We start from the raw sequence: 26,959 nt of genomic DNA on the forward strand, positions 1-26,959 counted from the left end.
TCCTTGGAATACTCTAGACCAGGCTCACTCTCACTGGCTATTATATTCAATTCTGGCGTTACATCTGACATACTTTCTTCTGGAAATGAGTTCTCTTTGTCGATAGTTTGAGATCATGGTGCTGCAGCCAGTTAGCTGCTCATTATGTAGAACAAGCTGAGGTTCTAAGGCTTTGACAAAACTAACGTTGATCAGATTTATCAATTAACAAAAAGAGCGCTTTTAGTTGCAAGTTTCATGCAATTTGATGCATAGGAGTTTTCAGACGATTTGATGATTAGAAGATCCTAGAAAACAGGACTTGATATGAGTCGACTATTCCAATTAGAAGGTTCATGATGCTCCTATGAACCGAGGAAGAGAAGGAGGCGGTTTTCTGAATATATATGAGCACTGATCAATGGTTATTCATTGGGAACTTGTGTTTTTCAACATGTCAACTGCACATTGACACTTGATTCAATTTTTTTTTTTGTTGATCTGCCTACTATTTTCATCCTTATGTGTGTAGCATAAAAATGCAGACAATTGCTACATGTAGTTTGGATATTTTACATATTAGTTTTATAAAGTAATGGATACAATGTAAGGTATATATTGATGTGATTAATGATATGTTAAACTAGATTCGCCCGTTGATTTCTCTCAAATTCCTCCTGATTGCTGCTGCTATTTCCTCTTCTCATTAGTAACGACAGTCTAGGAAACGTCGAATATGAAGGTGGAGAGCAAGTGGGTGCTCCTTCTCGACGACGGGCTGGTATAGGTATTGATGCATAATTGTTATTATTGGCACTACGAACATGCTGGATCAATGGTGTATTATCATCACTATCGTCAGTATCGTCTGTTGCGCTGCTCGGTTCAGTAATTGAGGGTATATCTCCTGCTCTTTCAGCTCCTCTTCCTCTGTCTCCTTCTCCTAGTAGATGACTCGTCTCACCCGTCCTTCCTCTTTCTAACAATAAGGATCCAGCCTCATAACCGTAAGCAGGGGGAGGGGCTAACGATCCTTGCGCCTAATAAAGCCATGTTAATACATAGTAGTAACGATAGTTTCTAGCTGCAGAATACATACTGGTGCTAATCCCCATTTCTTTACATTTGCTTCAACAAATACAAATCCCATTTGTCCCAAGTTTACATGGATCTGGCAAGGACCATTGGCTCCAATGGTGGGGAACAGATTATACCTTAACCCAAAACAAGCTTCGTCCAGTTTTCGTCCATTTCGTGTAAAAAATACGGTGCCTGTGCGATGACGGTAGCCGACACCAATCACATCACCTTCATCATACGCAAATCCATACGGTCGTCCAACAAAAGGGTTGTTAAAGTGCTTGTTGCCTGTATGACTGAAATATCCCACCGAGTGCTTGTTCCAGCCTGCATTCAAGCATGTTAACCATACTACGCCCTTTTTCATGAAATGATGGCACAAACCTGGTAACCGCCAATAAGGGTAAGGTTTGGTCGCTACACCAACAGAAACTATTGTGCTCGTAGGTTTCTCAAACATTTTGGCTTCCCAGTAGTAAACTTCTTGATTTCTTGGCAAGGGTAAATTAGTCTGCACACAGCATTCGCCGGAAAAGAACTGTATTTCAGTTCTGGCAGACACAAAACTCGTGGTCTCCATGTCCCATTCAAATTCAAATGCTGCAACGCCTTTCTCTTGAATGCTAACATACTGTGATAATGTGATGTCTGTTGGTATACTTTCTGGCGGATGTCTTGTTTGAAATGCTAGCCTAGTATTAGTCAATGCAATCCAGCCTTCCTTCTACTGCCACCTACATTTAGCTTGTTCGTAGCTCAATCGAGCATCTTCTGATAAAGTAGCGAGCAATGCAGGCGTTTCAACAATGGCTTCTTCGTATATGGAATCTTCCCCAGAATAAAATAATCGTTCTCCGCTAGCCTTTGTAAAGCATAAAAGCACAACTATAACAAACAGAAATACAACCACGCCAACTAACAGTATCCAAGTGTAGCTGGAATCGGTATCGTCCATTTTCTTTGCTTGATTGTAGTGATAATTGATTTAATATCAACAATTGAAAAAAAAAAAAAAAAAAAAAAAAAAAAAAAAGAAAGAACACATAAAAAAAGGAGAGTAACCATGTAAATTTAAAATGGAGTAAAAATTTTTTAGGTGTTACAACTGATTCCACAAGGAATCAGCTTGATCAACAGCTTCTTTGGGTTTATCTTTATAATACACAAAATGGCCTTGCAAACTAGCTGTGCTGATGTCTTTTCCTCGAAGCTTTTCGACAAACTGATCTGCTAATGTCTCGTCTTCGTAAAATCTCAAGAACATTTGTCTGATTTGATAATCTGTGGCATTTCCGAGATATTCCTTCATATCAATTCTGCCAGGTCGAATCAAGGCAGGATCCAATTTTTCTACATGATTGGTTGTAAGGAATATAATTCTCTCTTCCGCTGATGCTACACCGTCTAATGCATTTAAAAGGCCACTGAATGTGATCATTGATTGGTATCCTTGGTTATCAGATTGAGATCGCTTGGTGAATGCCGCATCGATATCCTCTAATAACATGATACTACGCTCGGGCACATTGCTTAGTAAATGGTTCAGTCGATCGTCTGTTAATCCTCTCTCGGATAAATTGAGTATACAAATGTTGTATTCAAGTTGACCCTATATAGACGGGTGAACATCTCGCTTGATTGGATTTCAATGCTCATCAGTAAACTTACAGCCAAGGCTTGGATAAAACTACTTTTACCACTTCCAGGTGGACCATATAACAGATAACCTCTTCTATAAGGGATACCTCTTTCGTTATACCATTTTCCATTGCCAATGAAAGCCTTGACATCTTCAACGATACGTTGTTTGATCCCCTTGTCCAAGATGACTGATTCTAGCATACGTCTTTTTCTAGGCATACCAAAGGGCCTCCATTCAGGTCCATAAGAGGTGTAAAGCACTGTCTTGCCTTCTTGCTTCTTCAATGCCATCTCCTGTGCTTCATGGAGCAACTCCTTGAACACATGTCTGTCTCTGCTCAACGTTGTAATAGTAATTGTCTCCCATGGTGATCCAGTTGATAAATCCATCATTTTTCCATCTCTTTGTCTTTGAACCTGCATCCAGATATTACGCCATTTGAAGAAGTGTGTACCAGGTCCTGGCACTAGACCAAATTTTGTGCTGACACTTCCATTATCATGTTGGCGATAGCTTGTTTCCACAGATAAATGCTGTACTTGTCTTTTGGGTGCTTGATGCGACATCCATTGAAGAAACCAGAGGTAAGATTTGTCTTTGGAGGGGATTTCAAGCGTAACCAAGAGTCTGCGACGAAGTGCACTGGCTCCAAGCATACTTCCTTTACGTAAAAGCGTAAGACCTGCTCCTACACCCATTAAACCGAAACCAGCTGAAAACAAAGGGTTGGAAGTAACAGTGCTCCAAAGCCCTTGCTTCTCCGGGGTTTGAGCAGTAGGAACAGCGTCTGTTGATGAGGTTAATGGCGGTGGTTGTTGCTGTTGCTGTTGTAAGCTTTCTAATAATGCCATGATTTATATATTTTGACAGTAAAATAAAAAACAAGGTAAAAATTCAATTGACACCGAGTACAGCAGGGGCGCAATGATCTAGCAACAAATCAATAAAGTCCGGTGCGGATGTCGTTCAGTTGATGAAATCCCTCCTAGTTTCATGCCAGTAGGATGGAAATCACCCGCCAATAAGTTATAGCTAATTGATTTGTGAGCCAAAAAATCATCGTCAAAAGCTAGGTATTTTGAGAATGCTATCAAATAGAGAAAGCGTCGTTCAAATTGTATTTCAGAGGCGAGCTCAATCTCTCAACGTAAAATACGAGCTCGGTTTTCACAAGAACCATGCCACCAAAGGCGCCATCCTACAGATACATAATGAAATTTTACTGTCCCACTGTCTACTTTTATAAAAAGCTCTTAATAAACTAATTTTAATTGCGAATTTGACCTCTCTATGGTGCTCCACATTTGTATCAATGGAAACAATTTGTATTTAGGTGTAGAATACACTTGCATTGCCTCTTACTGCTTAGATATAGGCAAAAAAACTGTGAAATTTGGATACATTTGAGCTGCAATTTCTCGCTTTAGAAGCCGTTTTAGGCCGCCAGAGTAGCAGCATATAATAGCCCTCATCTAGCATTAACTTACTGATGCCATTGCTCAACTTTTTTGGGATCAAAAAAATATGGTCAAAAATCGGCCACAAACCATGAGGGGTACCTCATGCAAAACATCAAAAAATCAATCGATCGCATTTTTCACCTTGAAAATGAAGAATTCTACTATGGTATGTATTGAATCAAAATGTTTCTCTCGATCCAAAGCAACCCCTGAAAACCTGTTTACCCGATCTTCATATGTAAAGTCTCGACATTTTGGTTAAAATCCTCATTTCATATTTTCTAGGTCTACTCGATACGCTTGTTCAAAACACGTATTATAATCGACACCATCGGATGTGCCTTGAAAAGTACTCCAGAACAGCATTAGGAAGTTTTTTTTTTGTAGGGGGGTCGAGCTCCATGTTTTATTTAAAGTTCTTAAAATGTCATACTGAGGGAAAGAAAAGACTGTTGGTGGACCCAATGTCTGCAATGATGGGGAATAAGGTATATAATGAACTAAGTTGGGAAAGAAATCAACTATTAATCAGGTGCGACACCTAGAGCCAATACAATCATGCGAATCGTCAAAAAATGGGTACTGGATAAGAGCACAAAACACCAAACGAGAACATCAGTACTACGTCAAAATAATCACCAAAAATGCATTCACTGAGATTTGAACCGGGATCATCCGGATGGCATGTTGGATGCTTAACCACTTTACCCTACCACCACGGGCTACATTAGGAAGTATGTGATAATCAATGCAATTTATATAGTCGAATTTTGCAAAACAGATGGATCAAGTTGATTTAAATCAAAATTTGACCAATCTGGAGCAGAGCCTTATCGGAGTTTGAAAGTGTTTTGACGGCTGGCAAAACCAAATGCCATGCTCAATATAAGGAAATTAACGCATTCAGAAGCCCATGAAGCATCCAAGCCTCCTGGATCAAAATTCTGCCCGTTCAAACACCTTAACAAACCCTACTTTTCATGGTGCCCAAGATTAATCTTTCACTAATGTATCCTGATTTAGATCAGTGCTCACGGGTAGCACTTTCTTTTTACACAGGCACTATACAAAAAAATCCTGATTGCATAATACGTTGAAAAGATGAATTAAATGCCGATGAAAAACTTTATTTTATAATCCTTTCATCCCACAATTCTCTCAACAGCATCCGTTATTCTGCTGTTGCTGTTGCTGTTGTTGTTGATTTAAATTAAGCGTATTTTCATCATTTACAACGTTGTCTGCGTTTTCTTCCTCCAATTTCAAAATGGAGGAGATCAAATGGCGTGCAGCTTCCTCGATATTTGTATTATCCTTTGCTGACGTTTCAAACCTAGATTCGTAGTATGATTTAGCAAGAAAAAAAAAATAGGTCATGCAATATGACATCGGTTTTACCATTTTATAAACCCATTATCCTGACAAAATTGATCCAGCTCAGTTGGATTTGCATGTTGTCCATGGCCTTCTTGAATTAAATCACTCTATAGAATAGAAGATGAATCATCTTGTAATACGCACACACACACGCACACATTTGACGAAACCAAAATTACCTTATTTGCTAATAAAATGACTGGAATCTGTCCTCCTCCCCATGCATCCGGTAATGCCACTTTGGTATCAATATCATTTTTCCACTTAGTAACCCCTTCAAATGTCTGTGGCCTAGTTACATCATAAACAACGATCGCACCGAGAGCTTCTTTGTAATATACGCGTGTCATGTTGCCAAATCTCTCTTGTCCTGCAATGTCCCACAGTTGAAGTCGAACAATCCAATCGGGACCCCATTGAATCACCTTCAAAGCAAAATCTACGCCAATCTGTATGTATAAGTTAGCTTTCCGTTGGAATGGCTAAAGCGGGTCGCTTGCTTACAGTTGATTTGTAGTTGCTTGAGAATATATTGTGCACATAACGACGGATAATGGAGGTTTTGCCTGTGCCCAAGTCGCCCACCACTAAAATTTTGAAAAGGTATTCTCTCACTTCTGCCTGTACACAAAAAAGATGTCATTAGTATACAGTTTTTGTTATTTTTATTTGTTTCTATACCATGGTATCTTGTTTGATAGAGAAAAAAAAACAAATGTTGAAAGAAAAAAGAAAAAGGAATGGGAAAGATAGCAACAGAAATCACACAGGCTTTAAATATTGCTGCTTGATTTTTTTTTTTTTTTTTTTTTAGAATGCCACTCGGACATTCTTATTAATGAGGAACGTTAATCTGCTGCACACTCGTTGAATGATCTCCTTGGCCTAGAAAAAAACAAGACAATGCTTAGTGATCACCCTCTGCTTTCTCATCGATGGTATACATACTAGAGTCTTCTTCATGACACCAATGTGAGCACCTGATGAAATCGAAAAAAAGTTAATATACAACACGTTTCAAAACCTTTCCTTAAATGTACCAATTGATAACCCTATTTTGTGGAGTTCATCTGCTATTTCCAGCACAGGTTGCGAGTCTCTTCTGATCTCATCATCATCCACACTAATGGCAGCATCCAGCATGGACAGTCTGACAAAGCATTCTTCAAAGTCCATATTATCTCTTTTCATGAAAAATCCATCCTTGTTCATAAAAATCTGGTGAATTTGACGTATCAGACTTTGATCCGTTGAAATGTAGTCCACACTTCCTGGCACCTCTTGTTCCAGGCTTCGTTCCAAACAAGTAACTGCAACGATACGTCTGAAATAGTGAGATCTGGGGTTAACCATCCTGACACAGTCGAGAGTATGCACTTGTCGTTTTGTTGAAGGGACCATATCGCATATATCATTTGCTATGGCCTTTAATTCAGTCTCCCATGTCGCTCCTTTCATGCCTGCTAAACAATTGTCAATAGCAATTTGAATTTCTTGTAACACTAGATGGCCAGTTTCGTCCAACGACAATTGCACCAAAAGTCGAACTGCATATCTGATCTCGTATGTTGTGTATGCTTTCGACCACAAACGCACTGAGAATCCCAATGCCTTTACCATCCATCCCAATTGCGATACTGGCAAATGGCGAGCTTGCTCTCCATCATAGTTTTCGGCAATCTTTGCATGAATCTTTGTGTCTTGACTGTCTGGGTCCGATAAGACACCCTCAATCAATGCAGCTGGAAGAGCGTTATAGGCTAATAGGATTGATTTGAACGTCGAGATTTGAATGTAACGTTGTTTACAAATGTAGGGTAACTGTGTCTCTACTTTGCTGCCCGGCAGAGACCAAAGAGCAAACAATGTTGAAAGTGCGTTTCTTGCAGTATTTTTGTCTAACTCCAATGCCACTACATCAACCTTTTAAGCCGGTGTTTGTCACTGAAACAGCTGCAATTGACTCACCCACTTCAAACAACCACTGGTATACGTAACTGGGACACTTCCAACCGCTGCTGTGCCAATCCTTCATTGAGCCCCATTGTAGCAAGAAAGCCCTTCCACTGGCAGCTGGATAAACATGTTGGTTTGCCATCTTCTATATCATATTTGCACCTACTTGCAGACATTTCAGACAGCAGCATTTCTTTCTCACCAATGCCCTCCTCTCGTGATATCAATCTAGGCTGTCTAATATTCTACAGTGTTGCAGTACATTAGCCATGTATCGTCAAGCTGATCCAGAACCAAAGTACCTTGCTTCCAGGCTTAAAAAAGGATTGATGCCAAAGCTCAGTTGCCTCAACGACCTCGGTATTGTTTGCCTCATTGATGGCTAGATTGATATTCTCTTGAGCTTCTTCGCCCAGAAATATTTTGGCTGCTTCTCTCAGAGCCTCTGCCCCATTTTCATCATCTGAGTCATTCGATTTATCCAGCATAAAGCCATCATCGAAATTTGATTTGTGAACCTCATTTGTTATGTAAAACATTATGTCATCATCGTCCTTGTTTGATCTTGAGTCTTTGTTGCCATCGTCTAGTGTTCTAATGTCGTCTGAGGCTGTATCAAGCATGTCCTGTTTCAACGATGCGCGCATCTATACGCACAGTGGTTAATTTCGTATATCTGGTTTTCGTATGGAATACCCACTCTCTCCAGCTCTTTGTCCATCTCTCGACGCCGCTTTTTTCTATCCAGGATTTCTTGAATAGCAGTGTCACTGACTTGCGTTTGTTTGGCCGCCTTCTCTGCCTCTTCTTCTTCAAGTTCTCGCTGTCTCAATCGCTTTGGTCTCTTTGGTAAAGTGAATGACATTGATGTATAAAGTGGTGAAAAAGGTTTTCCCTGATGAATTCGTGACCCTCTTCTCTTTAAGGTATTAGGGTAAAACTTGACAAGTGGGATCGCTCACTCAAAATTATGCTCATCACGCAAAACCCACATTTTATAGTAGGGAATTCCTCCGCAAGACAATAGCCATTGCGGGTTGTTTCTCTTTTTTTCTCTTTTCTTTTCATTTGGAAATTTCCTCATGTCATATTCATTCAGCAGAGACAGAACAGCTGAATTGAGAGGCTCTGCACAAGTATGTTGATCGTCGCACAAAGATATGTGCTCATCACTGACATTTCGCCATTTGCAGCTCAACAGCAATAACTATAACAATCAAAAGTAGGTCTCTTGAGCATGGATTTATCGTTTTCTGATACCAGAAACCATAGTGACGAAGAAGACGGGTTTGGGCCTAACAGAAGGCCCATGGGCACATCGAATCCGTATCTACAGCAGCCGCCTGCTCCACCTCAGCCAGCTGAATTACCTCCGCAACAGAGATCTCATGATTGGGGATACTTACCAGATCAGCATAATTCAGAAAGAGAATTATACGAGATGAGAAATCAACAGCAGCAACAGCAGCAACAAAAGGCAGCCTTGGCTGTCAGCGATTTATCAACAACGTCTGGGTTCTTTGATCAGGTAGCGTGATGAGACTCATGCAAGGTTTGCTTCCCTCTAATCCATTGCAACAGATTGACAGATTAAAGTACGATATTGACGCTATCAATACTCGAGTTGATCAGATTGGAAACCTACATAACAATGCACTTGCCAGCTTTAATGAGCAGCAATCGAAGCAAACAGCAAGAGAACTGGAGAAGATAAAGACAGACACACAGCAAAAGAATACAATGATCAAAACCCAGATCCAAGGTGAGTGCGGATGATCCCTTTTGTTTACACGGAATCATATATTCAACTACATATTTTACCCTGTAAAGAACTCGAAAATTCGAATGGCAGACTGCCAAACAATCCAGACACCCAAATGCGTCGCTCCCAGGCATGTGGTCTCTGAAGACATTCTTGACTTGACTTGATTACTTACCTAAATGATACATAGACTGCGGCATTAAAGAAGAGGTTCTTGGACACAATTCAACGTTATCAGGATGTTGAGAGAAATTACCAGTTGAAATATCGCCAGCGTATTGAGCGTCAAATCAGAATTGGTAAGTAACGGTTTGAGGGATGTAGATTGCGTGTACTGAAATAAGACACTGCTAGTTAAACCTGATGCTAGCCAAGATGAAGTGGACGACATTATTGATTCAGATGATACACCTCAAGTGTTTGCTCAGTCTCTGATGAACGCCAGTCGACAAGGACAATCAAAAGCAGTGTTATCAGAAGTCCAGACAAGACATGATGATATCAAGCACATTGAAAAGACCATCGTTGTATGTACAGTATCCACGAGTATGTATGCGCGCATTAGTTGACAGTCTGATTATAGGAATTGCATCAATTGTTCATGGATATGCAAATGATGGTAGAGCAGCAAGGCGAAGTGCTGAATACAGTGGAACAGAATGCAGATGAGACGGCCGTAAACTTGAAAGAGGGAAATTCACACCTAACAAGGGCTATTGCAATCGCAAAATCAACTCGTGCTGTAAATATGATACGATGTAATATATGAACACGTACTGAGATGAGTCTTGCCGTAGAAAAAATGGTGCTGTTTATTCCTGTGCATCGGTATCTGTGTCATGATTGGTATTCTAGTGTGGTGGTTCGCATTTGGCCATGTGGTAGGATTGAAATTATGCTTTTCAAGGTGGATTACGTTACTGACGCCACTGTTCATGTAGGGTGTAGGCGGCAGTAGTAGCACTGAAAGCAGCAACACAAACAGCACAGCTACTTAATCTGTTACTTTTATATAAATACTTTTTCTTAGTCTACTTATTCGTTTATTACTGTGCTTTGTGGTTAATTACGTAGATTTGATTCTTTTTTGGTCAAATCGTACTCTAAATTTCGTGGAAGAATAAACATTACACATGCCATGTCGATTATGAACACGGAATCAATCCTTGAAAGCTTATAAAGCTTTTTCATATATACGAAACAGAAACATCTGTTTTATCATCTCTGCTGCATAGTATATTTCACTATTGCAATGCTTAAAATCACCAACCATACTTTTAATGTCGCATCAACTGAGCCCAGAGATCAAGATCAAGAAAGAGACCCATACTCAGAAACAACAGCTGCAAATCACAAGGCTGTCAGCAACAATGTTATTAAAGCTGGTATCACTGTTTTGAAAGCGGCATGCGAGCATCATGTTGTCTCCCCTCGACTATGAACTCTACCATTGACATTTACAACACACAGGCCTGAGAAGAGACTAAGTCCCGAGGCGGTTGTCGTAGACAGACAGTTCAGATTACTGATGCAGCCTCTGACTTTCTGAGAGATTGCCTGGAAGAAGACAATGTTATGTACCCGCCTTGAATCATATTATCCTCCCAAATAAAGTAGCAATGCGTTGACTATGGGGCAAAATTAGAGCAACTCCAAACACAGCTACTTGAGTATGATGCAGTTAGTGCTACAATTGATTACTCGCGAAGCCTGCCATAATCTATCTACTAAAGTATCTCCATTCTGTATGTTTATCAAGCTGCCACGAGCTTCGCCTTTCTCTGTTGGATGCGCATTGTAATCACTAACCTAATAGCTTTAGAATGACCACATTTCATCATTAGCATTCCATCATTGTCCTCTTCATGCAATTGTCACCATCATACAGAAAACACAAGAGTCATGTAATTTCAAACATGGATAGGAAAAAAGTATTAAAAGAAAAAATTATCATCCCTATTTATCATTTCAGATAACCTTGTATATATCTTACTAGCCAATCTATCTCGCTACGCTCGATGTCGGCGTCGCCCTGTGGGCTCTCGCCAAAGACATTTTAAATCAAATAATATAACATTTTGGTATATCAAGTAGATTTTAAACAACTTATTATTAGTAAAAGAAAAGCTATATTAGAGCCATTAGGAGGAGGAGAGGAAGTATCTCCCTCAGCACCCTGTTTACTTACACTGATATCAAACGAAGCCTCTTATTGAGACGATATAAAAGAAAATTCAAGTTTTATGCAACATTTGTACATCACAATCGCCATTTTCTGATAATAGAATCGTCATATCATTCACTGCTGCTGATGTTCTTAGTAAGATGGCGACATAAAGCTGGTCATAAGTAAATACAGGACTTGTATAAGATCTATAGCGACTTTTTTTTTTAGGATATTGTCATTGCAAAAAACATCTTCATGAGGCAAGGCTCCCAAAAAAAAGTATTTGAGCAAAGCAATTGTCCTTTCAATTCCATGATCCCCATTTAATCAGCATCGCAATCGTCATTGTCATCAACAGAAAGGCATTTAGGTCAGCCAGCAGCAAGCCGCCGCCAAAATTGATTCAAACTCCTCTTATTTTTTTTGTTCAAGATTGGACAGATCTTGCCTTTTTTCGACTTCTTTAATCTATTTTGTGGTATTCGATTATATAAACTGTAATGATCACCCTACGTCTCCTAATACATTCTTGAAGTCTTTTTAAGGCGCTTCCAATGGTGCTAGTTGCAATAAGTGTTTTGACTGAAATTTTTGAGCAATTTAATAGAATTTGAAATGAAGTTTTTAGCGAAAATAGCCATATTTTGCATATGAAAGTCTCATAAAAGTGGTTTCAGAGGTTGCTTTGGATCGAGAGAAACATTTTGATCTGATACACACCATATTAAAAGTCTTCATTTTCAAGGTGAAAAATGCAATCGTTTGATTTTCGATAAAAATCGTGAGGTACCCCTCATGCTTTTTGGTCGTTTTTTGGCCATGTTTTTTGGGTCCTCAAAAAGTTGAGCAAAGGTGTCAGGAAGTTACTAATACTCGAGTACAATTGTTTGGCGTTATTCCGGCGGCTCAGAAAGGTCTACATGTTAAAATATGAAGGCTTGAAAGCTGTCAAATTTGGTTATGTTTTTGCTTTATAGCTATTATTTACACGGCATGAATTACATCTTTGGTAGCTGAAATTTTCTGAAAGGACAGTTCTGCAGCCTATGCAATTTGTAATTCGAGTAGGGGGCGTATTGCTTTTGGTAAAGCTAATTCATGCAAATTTTGATGCGTTATGTTCTTGGAGGAGGGATTTCTGATTTCTGATCGGTCACTCCCGACGTTTGTATTTCATAGTTTTTCCAGTATAAACATTAGAAATTCACTGGGTACTTAGTGGTCTATTGAAGGGTGTCTGGCATCCCCACTCCTCCCCATGAGTTTTTTTTTCCCCTGTCATTACTATCTGTGAAGGGCTGTTTTAGATCAGTGGTGTTCTCCATGGTCCTCTACATGGTGTCTTTTTTGCCTTGCTCTCTCTTTTTACACGGTTTTCTTTCTCTACCATCACTCTCCAATGTAAGGTTTATTTAAATCAGTGGCCATCTTTTTCTTCTATGGTTTACTGTATGGTGTGTACTTTGTCCTAAGGTTTAAAACTCATTACTCTGATTACGTGAGTCTCAAGGTCTATCAGTGTCAGGGTTTCTTTGATAATTATCTGCAACAAGGGAAGGTCATATTCCCACATAGCGCTATGGGCCTTCATCGTGAGGTAGCACGAAGAGCTATTTATTAGTGTACGCAGACTCTCTTGGTGGTAGCTCTCCTTTGTCTAGCTATAGAGTTAGCTTTTGCTGTTCAATTCCGACTTGACATGCTTATTATAGCGGAGGCCTTGGATCTACTACCACTGTGCAGTAGTGACATGTAAATATACACTTGTATGAGTGTACAGATGGATTCACTAATTAGCTCTTTCTTTTATATTACATTTTTCCGAAATTGAAGTGAATAAACTGTAAAAGACCTCTTTATAGATCACTCGCTAAGATGTCTGCATTTCTGAGCCATGGTTGACCTGTATAACAGCTGAGGAATCGTTGATTGTCCGCAAGTTACACCAATTCACAAAGATCAGCTTGTGTAGGGTTTATTTCTATCGAATAAATGTATGCCAAGTGGAAGATTCTGCGTCTGCTGAAAGTTTAGCAGTAGTACATAAAATGTTCAGTCTGTCAGATGTATGTTTTATGTATAAAAATGCACATTAAAATGAGAGGGGGGTGGTTGTGAAGAGAATAAGTGGTATTATATAAATGATGCTGTGATGCGAATTAGAATTCTTCGCTTGTACGCTTGTTGATGCCAAATATTCTGACTTGATGCATGGCTGGTAGTTTTGCTATCAATACAATGGCCAGGGAACAGAAATTGATGGCGAACTGTAACATGTCGTAATGAGTATAATGCGTGCTTAGTAGGAATCTATGGTATGGATTAGCATAACACTTTTGTCAAAACCACTTTGTAATCCACTTACAGCACTATTGGCACTGCCATCAGAAACTTTCTAGTGGCTGTGAACTGAATACCATCGTCAATCTGCTCCCACACTGTCAGCCCATCATAAGCGCCTTGATTGTTATCCAGTGTTGGTGTGCCTTGCAGCCAATGAAACATAATAAAATGGCCCTATATTGCGTATTCAATAAAATGGTGTGACAAAATGAGCCTTGTAGTTTCTTACAGCATTAAAGGTCAAATTGGTCAATGTCCAACTTGTCTCGGAGGAAATGAATGGAATAAGCGAATACAGAATCTTGATAGCTACTACGATCAATATAATGGTAACCCAAGCACCTATGTTTCTACCACAGTTAAAGGGAAAAAGCTTAAAATCTGGACGCTTTCTGCATTTTACCTTTGTAGCTCATCCAATTTGTACTATAATTCAATTGATTCGGTGCTGATCCTTGATCAAGATGAAAATGCTGCTTTCTTTCTCTGATACTTGACATGTTGTTCTATCTTTTTGTAAATATAAAGTAGAAAAAGGAAAGTGGAAATGTTTACACTATTAAAATTTTATCCATTCCAACAATACCACATCAGAATCATGGCAAAAGTAAGATCCGACAAGGTATCAAAAGGAAACAACTAATAGAGTCACGAATGAGCTTACTTTTAGATGCCAAACGATGCTAAGTATGAAGCCATTCTCGTTTGAATAAACCCACTGTCAGTACTGTCAAGAAGATCAGATGATGAAATTGCATACAAATGTACATTGTATGTGAAAAAGTTCCGATACAAAGGCGTGGTAGGTAGTCGAAGGATCACTTCAGACATCTAGGAGATGAAGGACATCTCTAAATTCACCTCCTTTGAATTACTCACAAACATTGGACTAAGCTTGATTGATACATTTACAGATCTAGGATTTTGCATATGTTGCTGCATTCTCAAGTGCTGAACCCATAACGATGTAAGGTACGGATCTTGTAGCATGATTCGGCTTTTCCAATATGTGAATGACTTATCGAATCTCAATGCTTGATTACGGGACCTTGCCACTTATATTCTATCTGAATTGCCATTTCCAAAAGCATTCAGACTTTCTATAACGAGACCATGACTTCAACACACACACACACACACAGCTTTGTGATGTGCAGATTTAATAGTGTAACTTGCATCAGTCATTTCTTACTCATAGCTTTCTGTACTTTCTAAAAGACAATGAATTCACTACCTCTGTATCGTTATTAAAAATCTGTATTCATCAAGATTAGTTTTCATAACATGTTCTTTTTAAATGAAAGTCGGCTGAGATGCAGTAAATCATTTGATTATCACTCAATATCGTGAGTGTAACATGGGTCAAATTAGCCGTTGCAATTGCTTACGTTTACTAGATGTTCATCCGTCGAAGCCATCGATTGCCTCACAACCTTTGTTCGAAAGGCTGAACAGGGTCACTTGAACTGAAATGCAATAAATCCTTGTTTATCATCTCAGCCTGATTATACTAATGGATTTTGGCTTCGCTACGATGAAATCTACACAAATGTATCTAGCTAACGTTTCTATGAAAATCTAGTTAGCCAAACACATGGTTTTTTTTTTTTGAACAACCAATTTGCAAAGACCTTACCAACTTGTTTTGCGCAGTGCTGGTTTGCATTGGAAGGTTACGTATCTTCGATACAACTCGCATTATTTACATGGCCCCAACCACGGTTGGCAATTTGGGAAGAGATTATCAGCGCAAGTGAGCGTAGTTGCACATAAATAGCATCAACTGTTACAAAAAGATACACTGCAAAGAATTTAAGGACATAAACCATCCATGTTTACAATCAATGACACGTTATCTTTGATTTCCTGTATTAGACGGTTCTCATGGTGATGGCCACCTCATCATTTTTATGGTTGTGAGAAAAGTTTTCAAGGTATATTTGCCCACAAATACACACGCACACGCAACCATGATGGTGTTGATGAAGGCACAATACCTGGTGCATGAAACGCGATTAAAGTTTTCTCATGGCAGACATATTATGAGTAATCTCCAAAAGACCCCTTTTCATTTGCCCACTGCATCAACGTATCTAGATATTCTTGGAATCTTGTTTCTTTATTTTTTAATATAAACGATAATCAAGGTGGATAATGCTAAAATTATATTTTACAATATTATGTGATTGAGTGGAGGGCTTCTTTAGATAGAGAGAAAGATAGCGAAAGAGATAGTTGAGAGGGGTAATATACACAAGAGAGTTTTATATGGACAGGTTATTATATGTTGTGTGAGAAGATTGGGCTGTCTTCCTGGTTTAACAACGTCTCTTTGAAATTCTTTCATCTTCTTGATCTTCTAAAGAAAATGAATTCTTTCTCTTCTGAGATGACGATTCAGGCATGTAAGATTCTTCCAGTGGAGGAGATGGTAAGCTTAGCTGAGCCTTTCTCAGCAGGGCTTGTCTTGTTTGCTGAATCTGGTTCAAATGAGCTGAAGATGTGTTGGTGTTACAGGCAGTATTTGCTGTTGCTGTTGCTTGCATAGTAGGAGTGGCGGTAGCGGCGGTGGAGGTAGTAGTGGGATTCACCTTGAGATGGGTCTGGAGCATCATAATCCATTGATCGTAAGTGTCTTTTTTCACATACAAGCGATAGTCGAGTAGTTGCAGCATGACCTTCTCAGCATGGTTGATTTCCTGTACATTCAGTCCACTGACTTTACTCCAGGCAGAGTTCTTGTAAGTTTTATCTTGCAGATACTTGTGGGCAGAGATCAAGGCAGCGAGGAACATGCGTCTCCCACAAGACACATAGACATCGTCGTTTCTCTTTTCTTGGACACGAGAACGGATTCTGAAGAGATAGAAGATGGCTAGCTGAAGGGTGGAATGTGTGGTGCGAGAGTGTTTCAAGATGTGATGTAAAAATGTGTTGAGATCGGCAATGGGTTTGTTGTTTCCAGTAGGGGAGCTGATAGAATTAGGCCAAATGGAAGCAATGACTTGAACGGTAACATCTGTGGGAGTTATTAGTAATTGCCAATGTGGCATTAGAGAAAGCAACTTACCAACAAGAGCACTAACATAGGACTTTTGCTGTTCATGGAAATGCTGTTGTTTGCGCTTTGTTTCAAGTTCTGTTTGCATGGCATGATTCATCAACAAGGAAATTAAGTTGGGATTAACAGCAGCAGCGGCGGCGGCAAAGTTGGAGTATTTATCGTTGGGCTGCGGAGCAAGGCCTACTGCGGGAGGTACAATTGTGTGAGGTGTCATGATATTCTTAATTTGGTTGATTTAGATATATGCTACGCCTTTTTGATATTTTTTGCGAAAAGATTTAGCAAATATTAAGGTAAAAGAGATCTTTTTTGTTCTGTTGAGTTGTTTTTGTAATCGATAAGTTTGTTTGTAAATAAGGGTGAAATCTTGAATGAAATTTAATTCAAGGTTGCACTATTTAAACAACAATAATGGAAGCAATCATGGTGAAATCTATGTGTAGCAGGTAAAGGGGAAAAAAGGGTTTAAGAAGTTTAAGAAATAATTAAAAAGAAAGTATGCGTATTTATATAAGGTGTTTTCGAATAAGAGCTGGTTGGTAAAGGGTTTGGACTATCGTCGCAATTGAACCACAAAAACAGGACAGAAAAAGAGAGGAAGGAGAAAAAAGGAAAAACGAAAAAGAGGGGGATAAAACGATAGTTGGTGACTCATTGAAGAATTTTTCATTGGCCATCTGCTTATTACCAATAGAATCAGCTATTTGGGATTACGTTGAGACCAGTTTCTTTTGGTAAATATCACAATTGGTGATCAGAAATGACTCAACATTGGGTGTGTATATATGACATGTAGTTTGAAACTGACCTCGTTGGAGCACATGCCTGTGTTATTTGGTTCATAAGATGACTAGGCAAGGGGTCAAGGGTGATGAGGGGACGCTTGTCCCATCAACAGATCAGGAATCTCCCTTTGATCTTGCTTTGCTTGATGCTAAAAGCCTCTGGTTTTATTCAACAGCGTTTTCAGCCTGTAATCAGGCCAAAATCTAAACAAGGACATCTTGCTCATATAAGGTAATAATTTTCCCTGTTTATTTCATTTGAAGCAAGGCAAATATCTCACGGTGTATTGTACCATGTAGCACAAGTAATCCTCATCTACAACTTTCTTTTATCGGGCCATTCCCCGTCCGCTCTATCTGCTTAGTTCCTGAGCATTTGGGATGAATAAACCCAAAGCATTGCACCACTTTTTTCTGGAGCAGTAAACATGCCTGTTGCATTAATGACCGTGGTAATAAGTGTCGCTTGTATAAGAGATATAGCTTTCAATACAATAATCATTGAAACAATAGCTCCGTGATAAATGAAAATCAATCTAAATCTTTTACTGTTTGAATGCACGCAGCAAAAGCGAAAAAATTTTAGATATAGATATAGCATCAAATCTTGCGATTGAAAGTCCACGATTCATTAGATTCCCTTATTAAAAAGCAAATCAGGAACCACAGGATAACCTGTTTACATTATAACCTTAATTCTTGATAGCATTCCATAAAGACTCTTGCAAACTATCGATGTCAAAGAGTGAATTGCAGTTTTCGCAACACAGCTCATTTTGTATGCTATACGGATGAACGTTTTACTCATCTCTCTTTGAATGAGACCATGCCCTTATTGTTGGGTTTCAATAGATTCGTTTGCTTTCGATCCTACAGCTTGCTGTGCAGGGTCGCCTGTAACGGGGGTAAGCACGTTGTTCTGGTTAGCTTCATCAGCACAGCCGCAGCTTAGACTGACCTATTTATAATCAATCCTATCGGTTGAGCCGACCAAATAGTTTGAAACATGCCGCTTCTGGACTCTTTGAGATTATTTTGTTTATGTAATATGCTTTCTCTATTGCCATATGTCAAACCATTCAGTTGCTAGGCAACTAAAAGAAGTTTTTGACAGTTAATGCGTTACCATAGCAACCAGGGCATACTATCAGAACAAACGTTGCCACCATCTCTAGCCATTGGCACTTGACTAATCATAAGTAAATTACAGCAAATGTGTGATGTATGGAAGGGATGTGATGTGTCAATTGATAGATCATTGTATAAAAGCTGCGGTGATTGCTACGAAGATATACGTAGCAAAGTATATCAGATCACTTTTTTTTTCGAGATGGTAAATACTACGTTTATGATCCAAGACTTTAAGCATCACTGACTCTGCTCACCCTCATTTTATCGGTTAAAAATGCGATTCGATTTGACCTTTATGTGCACACAAGCTTGCATAAGCATTGTTACTCGATTTTCATCGGGGAAACTTGAATCCTGACTGATTTGATTTGATTAAAAGGAAATCAATGGAAAACAAAGGAAGATGCAGTGATTGTAGTTGCTACATCACGTGTAGACAATAGCGAAAACAGGGAGAAGTATACGTAGTTAATTTGTATGGTCAGAGTGATTTTTTTTTTTCACCCTCTCCGTGTATCTTTTTAGTAAATTTCTCTCTCCTTTTTTCTCTATTTCTCTTTTTCTCTACTACAGCCAATATCGAAAACAATGGAGGATAACAAATTATCAGAAGCACCTACACCTTGCACAGCAGGATGTGGATTTTATGGAAATAAAATTTACAACAACATGTGTTCAAAGTGTTTTAAAGAACAAGAAGAACGGAATAAAAATGGTAAAATCTCATACATAGAATACGGGAATTACGTATGAGTACTTAGCAAACAAATCTCTCCTACATTTTAGATCTTGTCGATACAAACATGCTCAAGATGGAGAAGCCTCTCATCACCAAAGAACTCACAGAAGAGCCCTCCATACAGCAGCAGCAGCAGCAGCAGCAACAACAACAACAACAACAACAACAACCAAAAGAGGATGATAAAAGTCCACTTTTAAATAACAACACCCACATTACATTGTCAGTAGAAGATGACAATAAACCCATTAATGAACAACAAAAGAAAGAAGAGGAACAAGACGATATTCCAAAGAAAGCTGTGCAAAAGAACAAAGGACGCTGTTTCTCATGTCGCTCCAAGGTAAAAAAAATAAAAAAAAAAAAAAAAAAAAAAAACCAGATATAATGAAATCAACCAGCTCATATTTATTTCGTTCAACATTAGATTCCTCTCGCTAAACAGTTGACCAACAAATGCCGTTGTGAGTATGTCTTTTGTGACACCCATCGCTATCCAGATAAGCATGATTGCAACTTTGATCATGCAAAAAATGATAAAGGTAACTTTCGCAATGAATCATGTTACATGTATAAAATTTAACATTCTATAAATCAAACAGACATCTTGGCCAAAAACAACCCGAAACTCAATGATAAACCTCGCGGTGGCAACTCCTTTAACCGTATTGATAGTCTTTAAACGGACACCTATTTAAACCACCCACACCCACACAATCACATAGCTAACTGCTTGAACGAAATCAGCATACTTCCATTGCCCAATCCCCCTTTTCTTTCTCTATGAATGATGAATTAAATAAAATGATTAATAACAAAGATATATAATCGTTAGAGCACAGCATTTTTATTTGATAAAAGGCGAATTCGCATGTGAGAGGAACCACTAAAATTTCTCGAGTGGCAAAAGGTTAAATTTTGGTCATCTTAACGGACCCATGATTTGTAAGAAACTGCCTTTTAAAAGATCAGAGTAAAAAGGGGCGAATCATGGGGTTTTTAGAATACTATCATCGTTCATATATATATAAAAAAAAAAGAGATTGCATATAAAAATTGGGTGGGAGATCTCAAGATCTCTCTTTTCTCTCTTCTTCTTTTTGCTTTTAACTACACACACAAACACAGAGACATGAATAACTACAACATCAGATTATCCTTTGACAAACTTGAATCATTTGACATGCACAGATCAAGCTTAACATCATTTGTCCTTATCCGCAATTCGTTAATATCTGCATTAACAAGACAACAAAATGCTGTGGAGATTATGTATGAAGAACCACAACATCAACTACAAGAAGAGAAACAAGAAGAAGATTATGAGCTATCGGATGAGGAGGAGCAAGAAGTGTGGTTAGATTCATGCTTTGATCAATTAGATCAGGATGAAGACAATAGCAAGCCATTGTTTGATGACTGCGACTCTGAAGAAGACGATGAAGATGAAGCTATGCCATTGTCGCCTCAAGAAAGCATTATCCCATTCTACAAGAAGAAGCCAACATTCTTTATCAATGAAGACGAGGAGGAAGAGGAAGATGCCTTAATGTGCTACGATATTCCCTTCTTATCGCTATAAAAAACCCAACAAAAGAACTCTTGTACATAGTTTCCTCCACATATATATACCAATAAACCAATATTTTGTAAAATATAATCTTGCTTTAATGATAATAATATAAATTCTCTAATCAATAAGATGGTAAACACCCTTTTGAACTTGACCTTCTCCTTTTTCGTAAGGAAGATCAAAGACAGCGTTACTACGGAATCTTCTCAAAAATTGAATGGCGACAGTTTCCAAATCAGTTGGGTTGATGTACAAATCTTTAAAGGTAAGAGCTCCTGGTGTGATCTTGTCATCCATGGACATCTACAAAATCAACTGTTGGATTATGTTGTCATTTTTTTCAGGTTTACAGCAACTTACTCTTTCAATTAAATCGGGGCTAACCATTTGGTTATAAGGTAATTTATCAAAGAAGGTAGCAGCCAACCTAAACAACGCAGATGATGTGATGTTTGGTTAGATACAGAATGACCCATCATGGGGCTCAGTGCTAAACTTACTTGTAGATTGCATTAGGTGCAGCACGGATAGGAAGAGGCTTCATGGTAATCTCACGAGCAAGGTCAAAGATTTCCTTGACAGCGTATTCCTTGGGACCATACAATTCATAGGTCTTACCCATAGTGGACTCGGCAGTCAACATGATCTCGAGAGCGTGAGCAACATCAATGGCCTGTAGTTTCGAAGAGTTAGGGCATTCGCTAGATCAATCTGACTGCAACTACTTACAGAAACGGGACGAATTTTGGTATTGCCTTCGTTGACATAGTATTGCCAGCCAGCATCCTCTATCAAATGCAAATCGATTTTAATACAAACTATCAGTCAAATGATATAAAGACCATTTACCGCCAATTCTGTTCAAGAAACGATCCTCATGACCCCACATAGTACCGGGACGAACGATGGTAGCATCAGGAATGATCTCACGAACAGCCTTTTCACCCAAAGCCTAATCCAACAAGGTTGAGTTATGTGTCGAGTAGTATATAAGCAGCCTACTTACCTTTGAACGGAGGAACTTGGATGAAGAGTCTTCAGAAGCGTTCAAAGCAGACATTTGAACAAAACGAGCAACGCCGTTCTCGGCACAAGATTCAGCCAACATACGAGAACCATCAACGTGGACATCGTTGAAAGTAAAGTTCCTGTAGGTATACAGTTAGTCTGTTGTTTGACTCATGACATAAGGCTCTTCTTACTTTGTCTCGTAATCACGACCAACCAAGTTGTAAACGATATCAGAATGACGAACACATTCATCAATCTGTTGCTTATTTCTCAAATCGAATTCCAGAGGGATGATTTGACCCAAATCACCAGTGACCTTGAGATGTCTGGCTTCATCTGCATCACGGTAGGCAACAACAACTTGTGTACCTTGCTTGGCTATGATGCGTTGTTATGTTAAATCATGATTGTGATGCCTTTATGTTGTGTATTTACCAAGCTTGTTGACAACGTAGCGACCCAAGAAACCAGTACAACCAAAGACGGTGGCAATGTGGCCATTGGTGGAGGATCTAACGAGGGGCATATATATATATATATCAGTGTGCTCTCAATGTGTCAAAATGAATTGATGTGATCGTACCTTCCACCCAAACCATACTTGATCATGGGTTCGCCAGTCTTCTTTCTCAAAGTCAAATCGTGCATGGAGCGCTACAATGGATGAGTGAGTACATTTTGCTGATAATAATGTAGAATGTCTCTATAGTTACAACTTGAGTAGCGGTGGCGACTTTAGCAACGATGTTGGTACGGCCAACTTCTACAAAAATTTGATAGATTGAGTCATCTCGAACTATATCTGATATCTATTGTGCTAATCATTTACGTTTCAAAGCAACTGTGGAGAGCATATTTGTTGTATTTTTTAAACCAAAAACAATGTTATGTTGAGTGTATATATAAAGATGAGGAGAGGGGGGGTTTCGTTATTTAATGGAAGTTGCTTTCTAGTTTGAATAAAAAAGAGTAAACAGACAACTATTCAAATGTATAATCAAGTAACAAAAAAAAAACTCCCCGCCTTTTTTGTTTAATCAATGTGGATGTGGGACATGAGGGTAACAAGGGCACTATTGTTCAGCTTAGGAAAAGCTGACGTCGTCGTTGTTAACCCCTCATTCAGTGGGCATCGCTTTGTCAAATGGCGAACCTGACATCCAGCTGAGTAGTGTTCTCTTTTGACGGAGCTCCTATCAATCTGCCTCTGATACAGGAGATTGGATGTTGAGTTTTCACTTGACATCACTCGCTCACAAAATCTGTGTAGCTAGACCTTTACTTTCGACATGAAAAAGTGAGTCTCTAAGACAGAATATCTTGATTTTTCATATTTATTGTGATAATCAGATTGAATAGATAATTTAATAGGGGATTCTATACATTGTGGATGGATTACTTGGAGCTCCCAGAGATCTGGCTCAATCGTCTTTGGCGAGCCCTCTCTGCAACGACTGCGACACCAGGGAAGCTGTCTCTGCGGTCATCGTGCCAATAGTGATGTTGTTCCTGAGTCTTTTGTTTATTATCTACTGTAGGCTCATGCTGAACAGCATGCATCATATTTTGCTGCAAACGAGGACTCTCTGTCAAACCTGCTACACCAACCATATCACGCTGAGTCATGTTCTCCAGAGCAACACCATCTCCACCTTGATCCTTGGGCGCATATCTACGCAGAGCATTCAATTCCTCCAACAGTGTCTCGTAGCGATAATCTACCCGAATGTTGGGCACATTTGTCTTGCTCATATCATTGCCGTCCACACCAGGTCGAGTATAATGAGCGCCAATCCAATGACGCTTGATTTTATCCTCCCAACCACACTGCAATACGGAATTTCGAGCCAGTTCACACATGTCAGTGGCAGAAAACTTCCAGATCTGTGCTGCTACACTGTATTCTTCGATCAATGGCTCACGAGTGAAATGGAACTGCAGAGGATCATCGGTTGAGATACTGATATTCAGACCACGCTGGAAGAATTGGGGCAATGGGTTGCGTTCATATGTCAAGAATAGTGCATTGTTGGAGAGGGGCGACATGGCAATACCGATTTGTGCAAGATAAAAGAGATATTGCAAGGCAGGCACCTTTCTGAGCAAGATGCCATGACTGATACCTTCAGATGTCAAAAATGCTGCTGCAAGATGGTCTGTGTCGCCTGCTTCACCACAATGAGGACGAAGTACAAAGGTGTTGAAGCCTCGCTCTTCTCTCCAGTTATTCAAAGAGGCCAAATTCGAGTAGATGTAGTACAGGTAGTAGCTATATGGTGGGTTTGAGGGATTATTCCATTCCTTGGGTAGTGGGAATTCGCGATACGCACTTCTCTCCACCTTGGATTCATCGTCCACGGAATCAAAACCAACCACTCTCAGCAAAAAGATGTAGAGCTCGGGGTGAGATTGAGGATTCTTTGTCACTTCAAACAAAGGCTCAAAGAGATCTACACATGAAGCATATTTAGACATCAAACTGAAATGCATAGCTTGAGCGCCTTACTTTTGATGATATCACCAAAGTTATCAACATGTCCTGTCGACTTGTAAATGTTGTATAGACGAGGTACCTGAACCAGCCAACGCACATTAGGCGAGAACAATTTGTTATTGACGACCCATTTTGCCAACTTGTCCCATTCATCAATCGATCTACCGTAAACAGAAACACGGTATTCACACATTTGATACTTGGAGGACTCCAAATCAGATACCACCTCTTTTGTGATTTCAGCCAAGTAGCGACCATGGATGTAATTATCCGTCTTCATGAAGATCTCTCTCAATCTACTTTCACCAATAGGGTTGTATTTTAAGTTGAACTTGTCAAAACGATGAAAAGAGTCCTTGTGTGCGTGCATATCCAGAGTGTCGATACTCAGATCGTAAGCGGTCAAATTCAGACTTTCAAATACACCAGCCAAAGTCAAGTGTTCATTATCACGAAAAATGACAACATCCTATACAACACCATGAGTATAAATGGCTTTTGTACAGACCAACTGCTCGCTTACATCAGCGAATTTCTTCATTTTGGCTTTGATAAAACGTAGTAAATGTTTCTGATTCATACAGCTCGAGTGATGAACGTGAGTATCCACCTTACGCACGTTGTAAAAATCTCTGTGGGGCACGCGCTTGGAATCTGCTATTTCTTGGAATTCGTTCAATAGAGTGTACATTTGCCATTTGGAATCCAAGTAACGTAATCTTCTAAAGGCGAAACTCTTGGCTGGACCATCGCTAATGGCTGTCAAAATGTAATCCAAATCATCATAAAACTCTTTGCATTGGGGAACATCATAAGCAGCCTCTCTGTTTGCTTTGTCTATTACTCGCTATAAGTGCCATGACTTCATTGAATCGTATGGTTACTAACCTTCCTCGGATTTGAATACATGATAGAAGCCATCCGTGCCTACACCAAACGTGTACTATTGACATGTTAGCTAATCATTACGTCAAATAATACCATCTCCTCTCCAACTTACAGGATGCTCGCCAGGAATCCTTATATGCTCTCTATGGAAATCCATGCCTACAGCAGCAATGGGATCAGCTTCGCGTTCCTTTTCCTTCTTCTTTCGTCGTGCCAATTCATCTGGTGGTGGTAAAGGCCAAGATGGTGGGGGAGGTGGAGGATACACTTCCCAGTCAGCTCTGTTTTTGGGATTGTCCTCAAATCGCTGCTTGGACTTCATCATGTACTTTTCACGTAGATCCAGACACTTTTGAAATGTGTTGTAGAGCTCTATCAGTTCTGCTGTAATTGCCTCATCTGCCCAATGCAGAGCATATGTTATATAATCACGACTTGGCTCCTCTCGATGGAAGCTTACCTTTGTAGGCTGTTTTCATATCAGCAGGTGTATCATCGACAGCAGCAGACAAGGGGATGGCTGGTAGACGATTGTGTGCCATCCAATCCTGCTCTTCCTCGTCAATAAAAGGGGTATCTCCTTTAGTGCCTCGATTTTGTGGTGGGGATTTGGCTACGTTTGCTTGTCCAAGATATTTACTGTCATGCTTGAATTTCACATTAGTCTCCAATCGCTATCCTAGGATAGCAAATACTTACATCTTGAATAGCTTTCAAGTGATGGTACTCGAAGAAGGGGGTGTCTTTGGTATCGTCGCTTCCTGCTTCTTGCATTTAACAAAGAAAATAAAATGAAAAGAAGGAAAAAAGAGGGTGTGTAAATGTGAAGATCTTTTTATTTTAGTTTGTTATACTGCATAATGTCATCCACTGCCAAAGTCACACAGTTATGCAATGTACTATACGACACTAATGTGATCAACATCATCTTGAGTATGAATCCTCGCAGTTATACGATTGAAATGTATACAAAGCAAAATTGCGTTTGGTCTTTGCTTTAAAAGGGGATTGTTTGTGCATATTTCAGATTGCAGGATGAATCAGCGTCTACTCTGCAGCAGTTGAATTTTTAAAGCCTGATAGGTCAATTTGATGGTTGAGATAAATATCATAGAGCTCTACAGATGGCTGCTCCAACGACTTTTACACACCTTGTTGCAAGTATCCCTCGATAAAAAGCATAGGCTCGCCCCATTTGATGAAGAAATGAAGCAGCTTTTGTACCAACGATCAGAAATGCAACTAGCATTGGCATGCTCACCGTGAAGCTACATCTTATTGAATGTAATGAAGACAACAAGTAGAGCTCGATAAAGCCTTCCATACGACTCATATTAGCTACCTAAATAGTTGAGAAGAAACTGATTTAATAAACGCTACTGCAGTATGATTGCAAAACTTTCCAAAATTTGAAAAAGTTAATATACTATGTAGTAGCAGTAGGATGAAAATTGGCATAGCTTACTTGTTATTAAAGTTCACAATAGTTCAGGTTAAGAAGGTAACAC

The 26,959-nt window shown here is 39.3% G+C and overlaps 11 protein-coding genes across 11 annotated transcripts; 3 read left to right on the plus strand and 8 right to left on the minus strand.

Annotated features, from left to right (window-relative positions):
* Positions 1–617: 617 nt before the first annotated feature.
* ATC70_001038 (uncharacterized protein) lies at positions 618–2,014 on the minus strand (the record flags this gene model as incomplete). Its single annotated transcript, XM_064820443.1, has 4 exons — positions 618–1,019; positions 1,079–1,386; positions 1,444–1,746; positions 1,798–2,014. 4 exons carry the CDS (start codon positions 2,012–2,014, stop codon positions 618–620), a joined length of 1,230 nt encoding a protein of 409 aa, XP_064684363.1.
* Positions 2,015–2,158: 144 nt separating this feature from the next.
* ATC70_001039 (TLDc domain-containing protein) lies at positions 2,159–3,552 on the minus strand (the record flags this gene model as incomplete). Its single annotated transcript, XM_064820444.1, has 2 exons — positions 2,159–2,668; positions 2,728–3,552. The coding sequence occupies 2 exons, from the start codon at positions 3,550–3,552 to the stop codon at positions 2,159–2,161; spliced, it is 1,335 nt and encodes a 444-aa protein (XP_064684364.1).
* Positions 3,553–5,319: 1,767 nt separating this feature from the next.
* On the minus strand, positions 5,320–6,222 carry ATC70_001040 (uncharacterized protein; the record flags this gene model as incomplete). The annotated part of the gene is made up of 5 exons (XM_064820445.1): positions 5,320–5,494; positions 5,560–5,645; positions 5,718–5,987; positions 6,043–6,159; positions 6,220–6,222. 5 exons carry the CDS (start codon positions 6,220–6,222, stop codon positions 5,320–5,322), a joined length of 651 nt encoding a protein of 216 aa, XP_064684365.1.
* A 126-nt stretch (positions 6,223–6,348) lies between these two features.
* ATC70_001041 (uncharacterized protein) lies at positions 6,349–8,359 on the minus strand (the record flags this gene model as incomplete). The annotated part of the gene is made up of 7 exons (XM_064820446.1): positions 6,349–6,423; positions 6,487–6,518; positions 6,579–7,451; positions 7,507–7,611; positions 7,661–7,739; positions 7,797–8,141; positions 8,195–8,359. 7 exons carry the CDS (start codon positions 8,357–8,359, stop codon positions 6,349–6,351), a joined length of 1,674 nt encoding a protein of 557 aa, XP_064684366.1.
* A 217-nt stretch (positions 8,360–8,576) lies between these two features.
* On the plus strand, positions 8,577–10,254 carry ATC70_001042 (uncharacterized protein; the record flags this gene model as incomplete). The annotated part of the gene is made up of 10 exons (XM_064820447.1): positions 8,577–8,630; positions 8,688–8,716; positions 8,767–9,022; positions 9,076–9,256; positions 9,325–9,386; positions 9,447–9,555; positions 9,611–9,783; positions 9,840–9,998; positions 10,054–10,137; positions 10,198–10,254. 10 exons carry the CDS (start codon positions 8,577–8,579, stop codon positions 10,252–10,254), a joined length of 1,164 nt encoding a protein of 387 aa, XP_064684367.1.
* A 3,328-nt stretch (positions 10,255–13,582) lies between these two features.
* SEC5 (Exocyst complex component S5) lies at positions 13,583–14,266 on the minus strand (the record flags this gene model as incomplete). Its single annotated transcript, XM_064820448.1, has 4 exons — positions 13,583–13,733; positions 13,789–13,940; positions 13,996–14,108; positions 14,170–14,266. The coding sequence occupies 4 exons, from the start codon at positions 14,264–14,266 to the stop codon at positions 13,583–13,585; spliced, it is 513 nt and encodes a 170-aa protein (XP_064684368.1).
* A 1,818-nt stretch (positions 14,267–16,084) lies between these two features.
* On the minus strand, positions 16,085–17,044 carry ATC70_001044 (uncharacterized protein; the record flags this gene model as incomplete). Its single annotated transcript, XM_064820449.1, has 2 exons — positions 16,085–16,785; positions 16,837–17,044. The coding sequence occupies 2 exons, from the start codon at positions 17,042–17,044 to the stop codon at positions 16,085–16,087; spliced, it is 909 nt and encodes a 302-aa protein (XP_064684369.1).
* Positions 17,045–19,334: 2,290 nt separating this feature from the next.
* ATC70_001045 (uncharacterized protein) lies at positions 19,335–20,167 on the plus strand (the record flags this gene model as incomplete). Its single annotated transcript, XM_064820450.1, has 4 exons — positions 19,335–19,461; positions 19,533–19,828; positions 19,913–20,027; positions 20,088–20,167. The coding sequence occupies 4 exons, from the start codon at positions 19,335–19,337 to the stop codon at positions 20,165–20,167; spliced, it is 618 nt and encodes a 205-aa protein (XP_064684370.1).
* Positions 20,168–20,617: 450 nt separating this feature from the next.
* ERT1_2 (Transcriptional regulator of nonfermentable carbon utilization) lies at positions 20,618–21,067 on the plus strand (the record flags this gene model as incomplete). Its single annotated transcript, XM_064820451.1, has 1 exon — positions 20,618–21,067. One exon carries the CDS (start codon positions 20,618–20,620, stop codon positions 21,065–21,067), a length of 450 nt encoding a protein of 149 aa, XP_064684371.1.
* A 108-nt stretch (positions 21,068–21,175) lies between these two features.
* CDC27 (anaphase-promoting complex subunit cdc27) lies at positions 21,176–22,923 on the minus strand (the record flags this gene model as incomplete). The annotated part of the gene is made up of 11 exons (XM_064820452.1): positions 21,176–21,361; positions 21,419–21,485; positions 21,559–21,731; positions 21,788–21,846; positions 21,908–22,010; positions 22,065–22,206; positions 22,261–22,447; positions 22,505–22,581; positions 22,653–22,723; positions 22,783–22,832; positions 22,899–22,923. 11 exons carry the CDS (start codon positions 22,921–22,923, stop codon positions 21,176–21,178), a joined length of 1,140 nt encoding a protein of 379 aa, XP_064684372.1.
* A 541-nt stretch (positions 22,924–23,464) lies between these two features.
* On the minus strand, positions 23,465–26,225 carry ATC70_001048 (uncharacterized protein; the record flags this gene model as incomplete). Its single annotated transcript, XM_064820453.1, has 7 exons — positions 23,465–24,519; positions 24,576–25,032; positions 25,087–25,400; positions 25,452–25,506; positions 25,564–25,850; positions 25,912–26,098; positions 26,151–26,225. The coding sequence occupies 7 exons, from the start codon at positions 26,223–26,225 to the stop codon at positions 23,465–23,467; spliced, it is 2,430 nt and encodes an 809-aa protein (XP_064684373.1).
* Between the last annotated feature and the right edge of the window lie 734 nt (positions 26,226–26,959).

This window comes from Mucor velutinosus (genome assembly GCF_035048745.1).
Source record: "Mucor velutinosus strain NIH1002 chromosome Unknown tig00000041, whole genome shotgun sequence".
Lineage (NCBI taxonomy): Eukaryota > Fungi > Mucoromycota > Mucoromycetes > Mucorales > Mucoraceae > Mucor > Mucor velutinosus.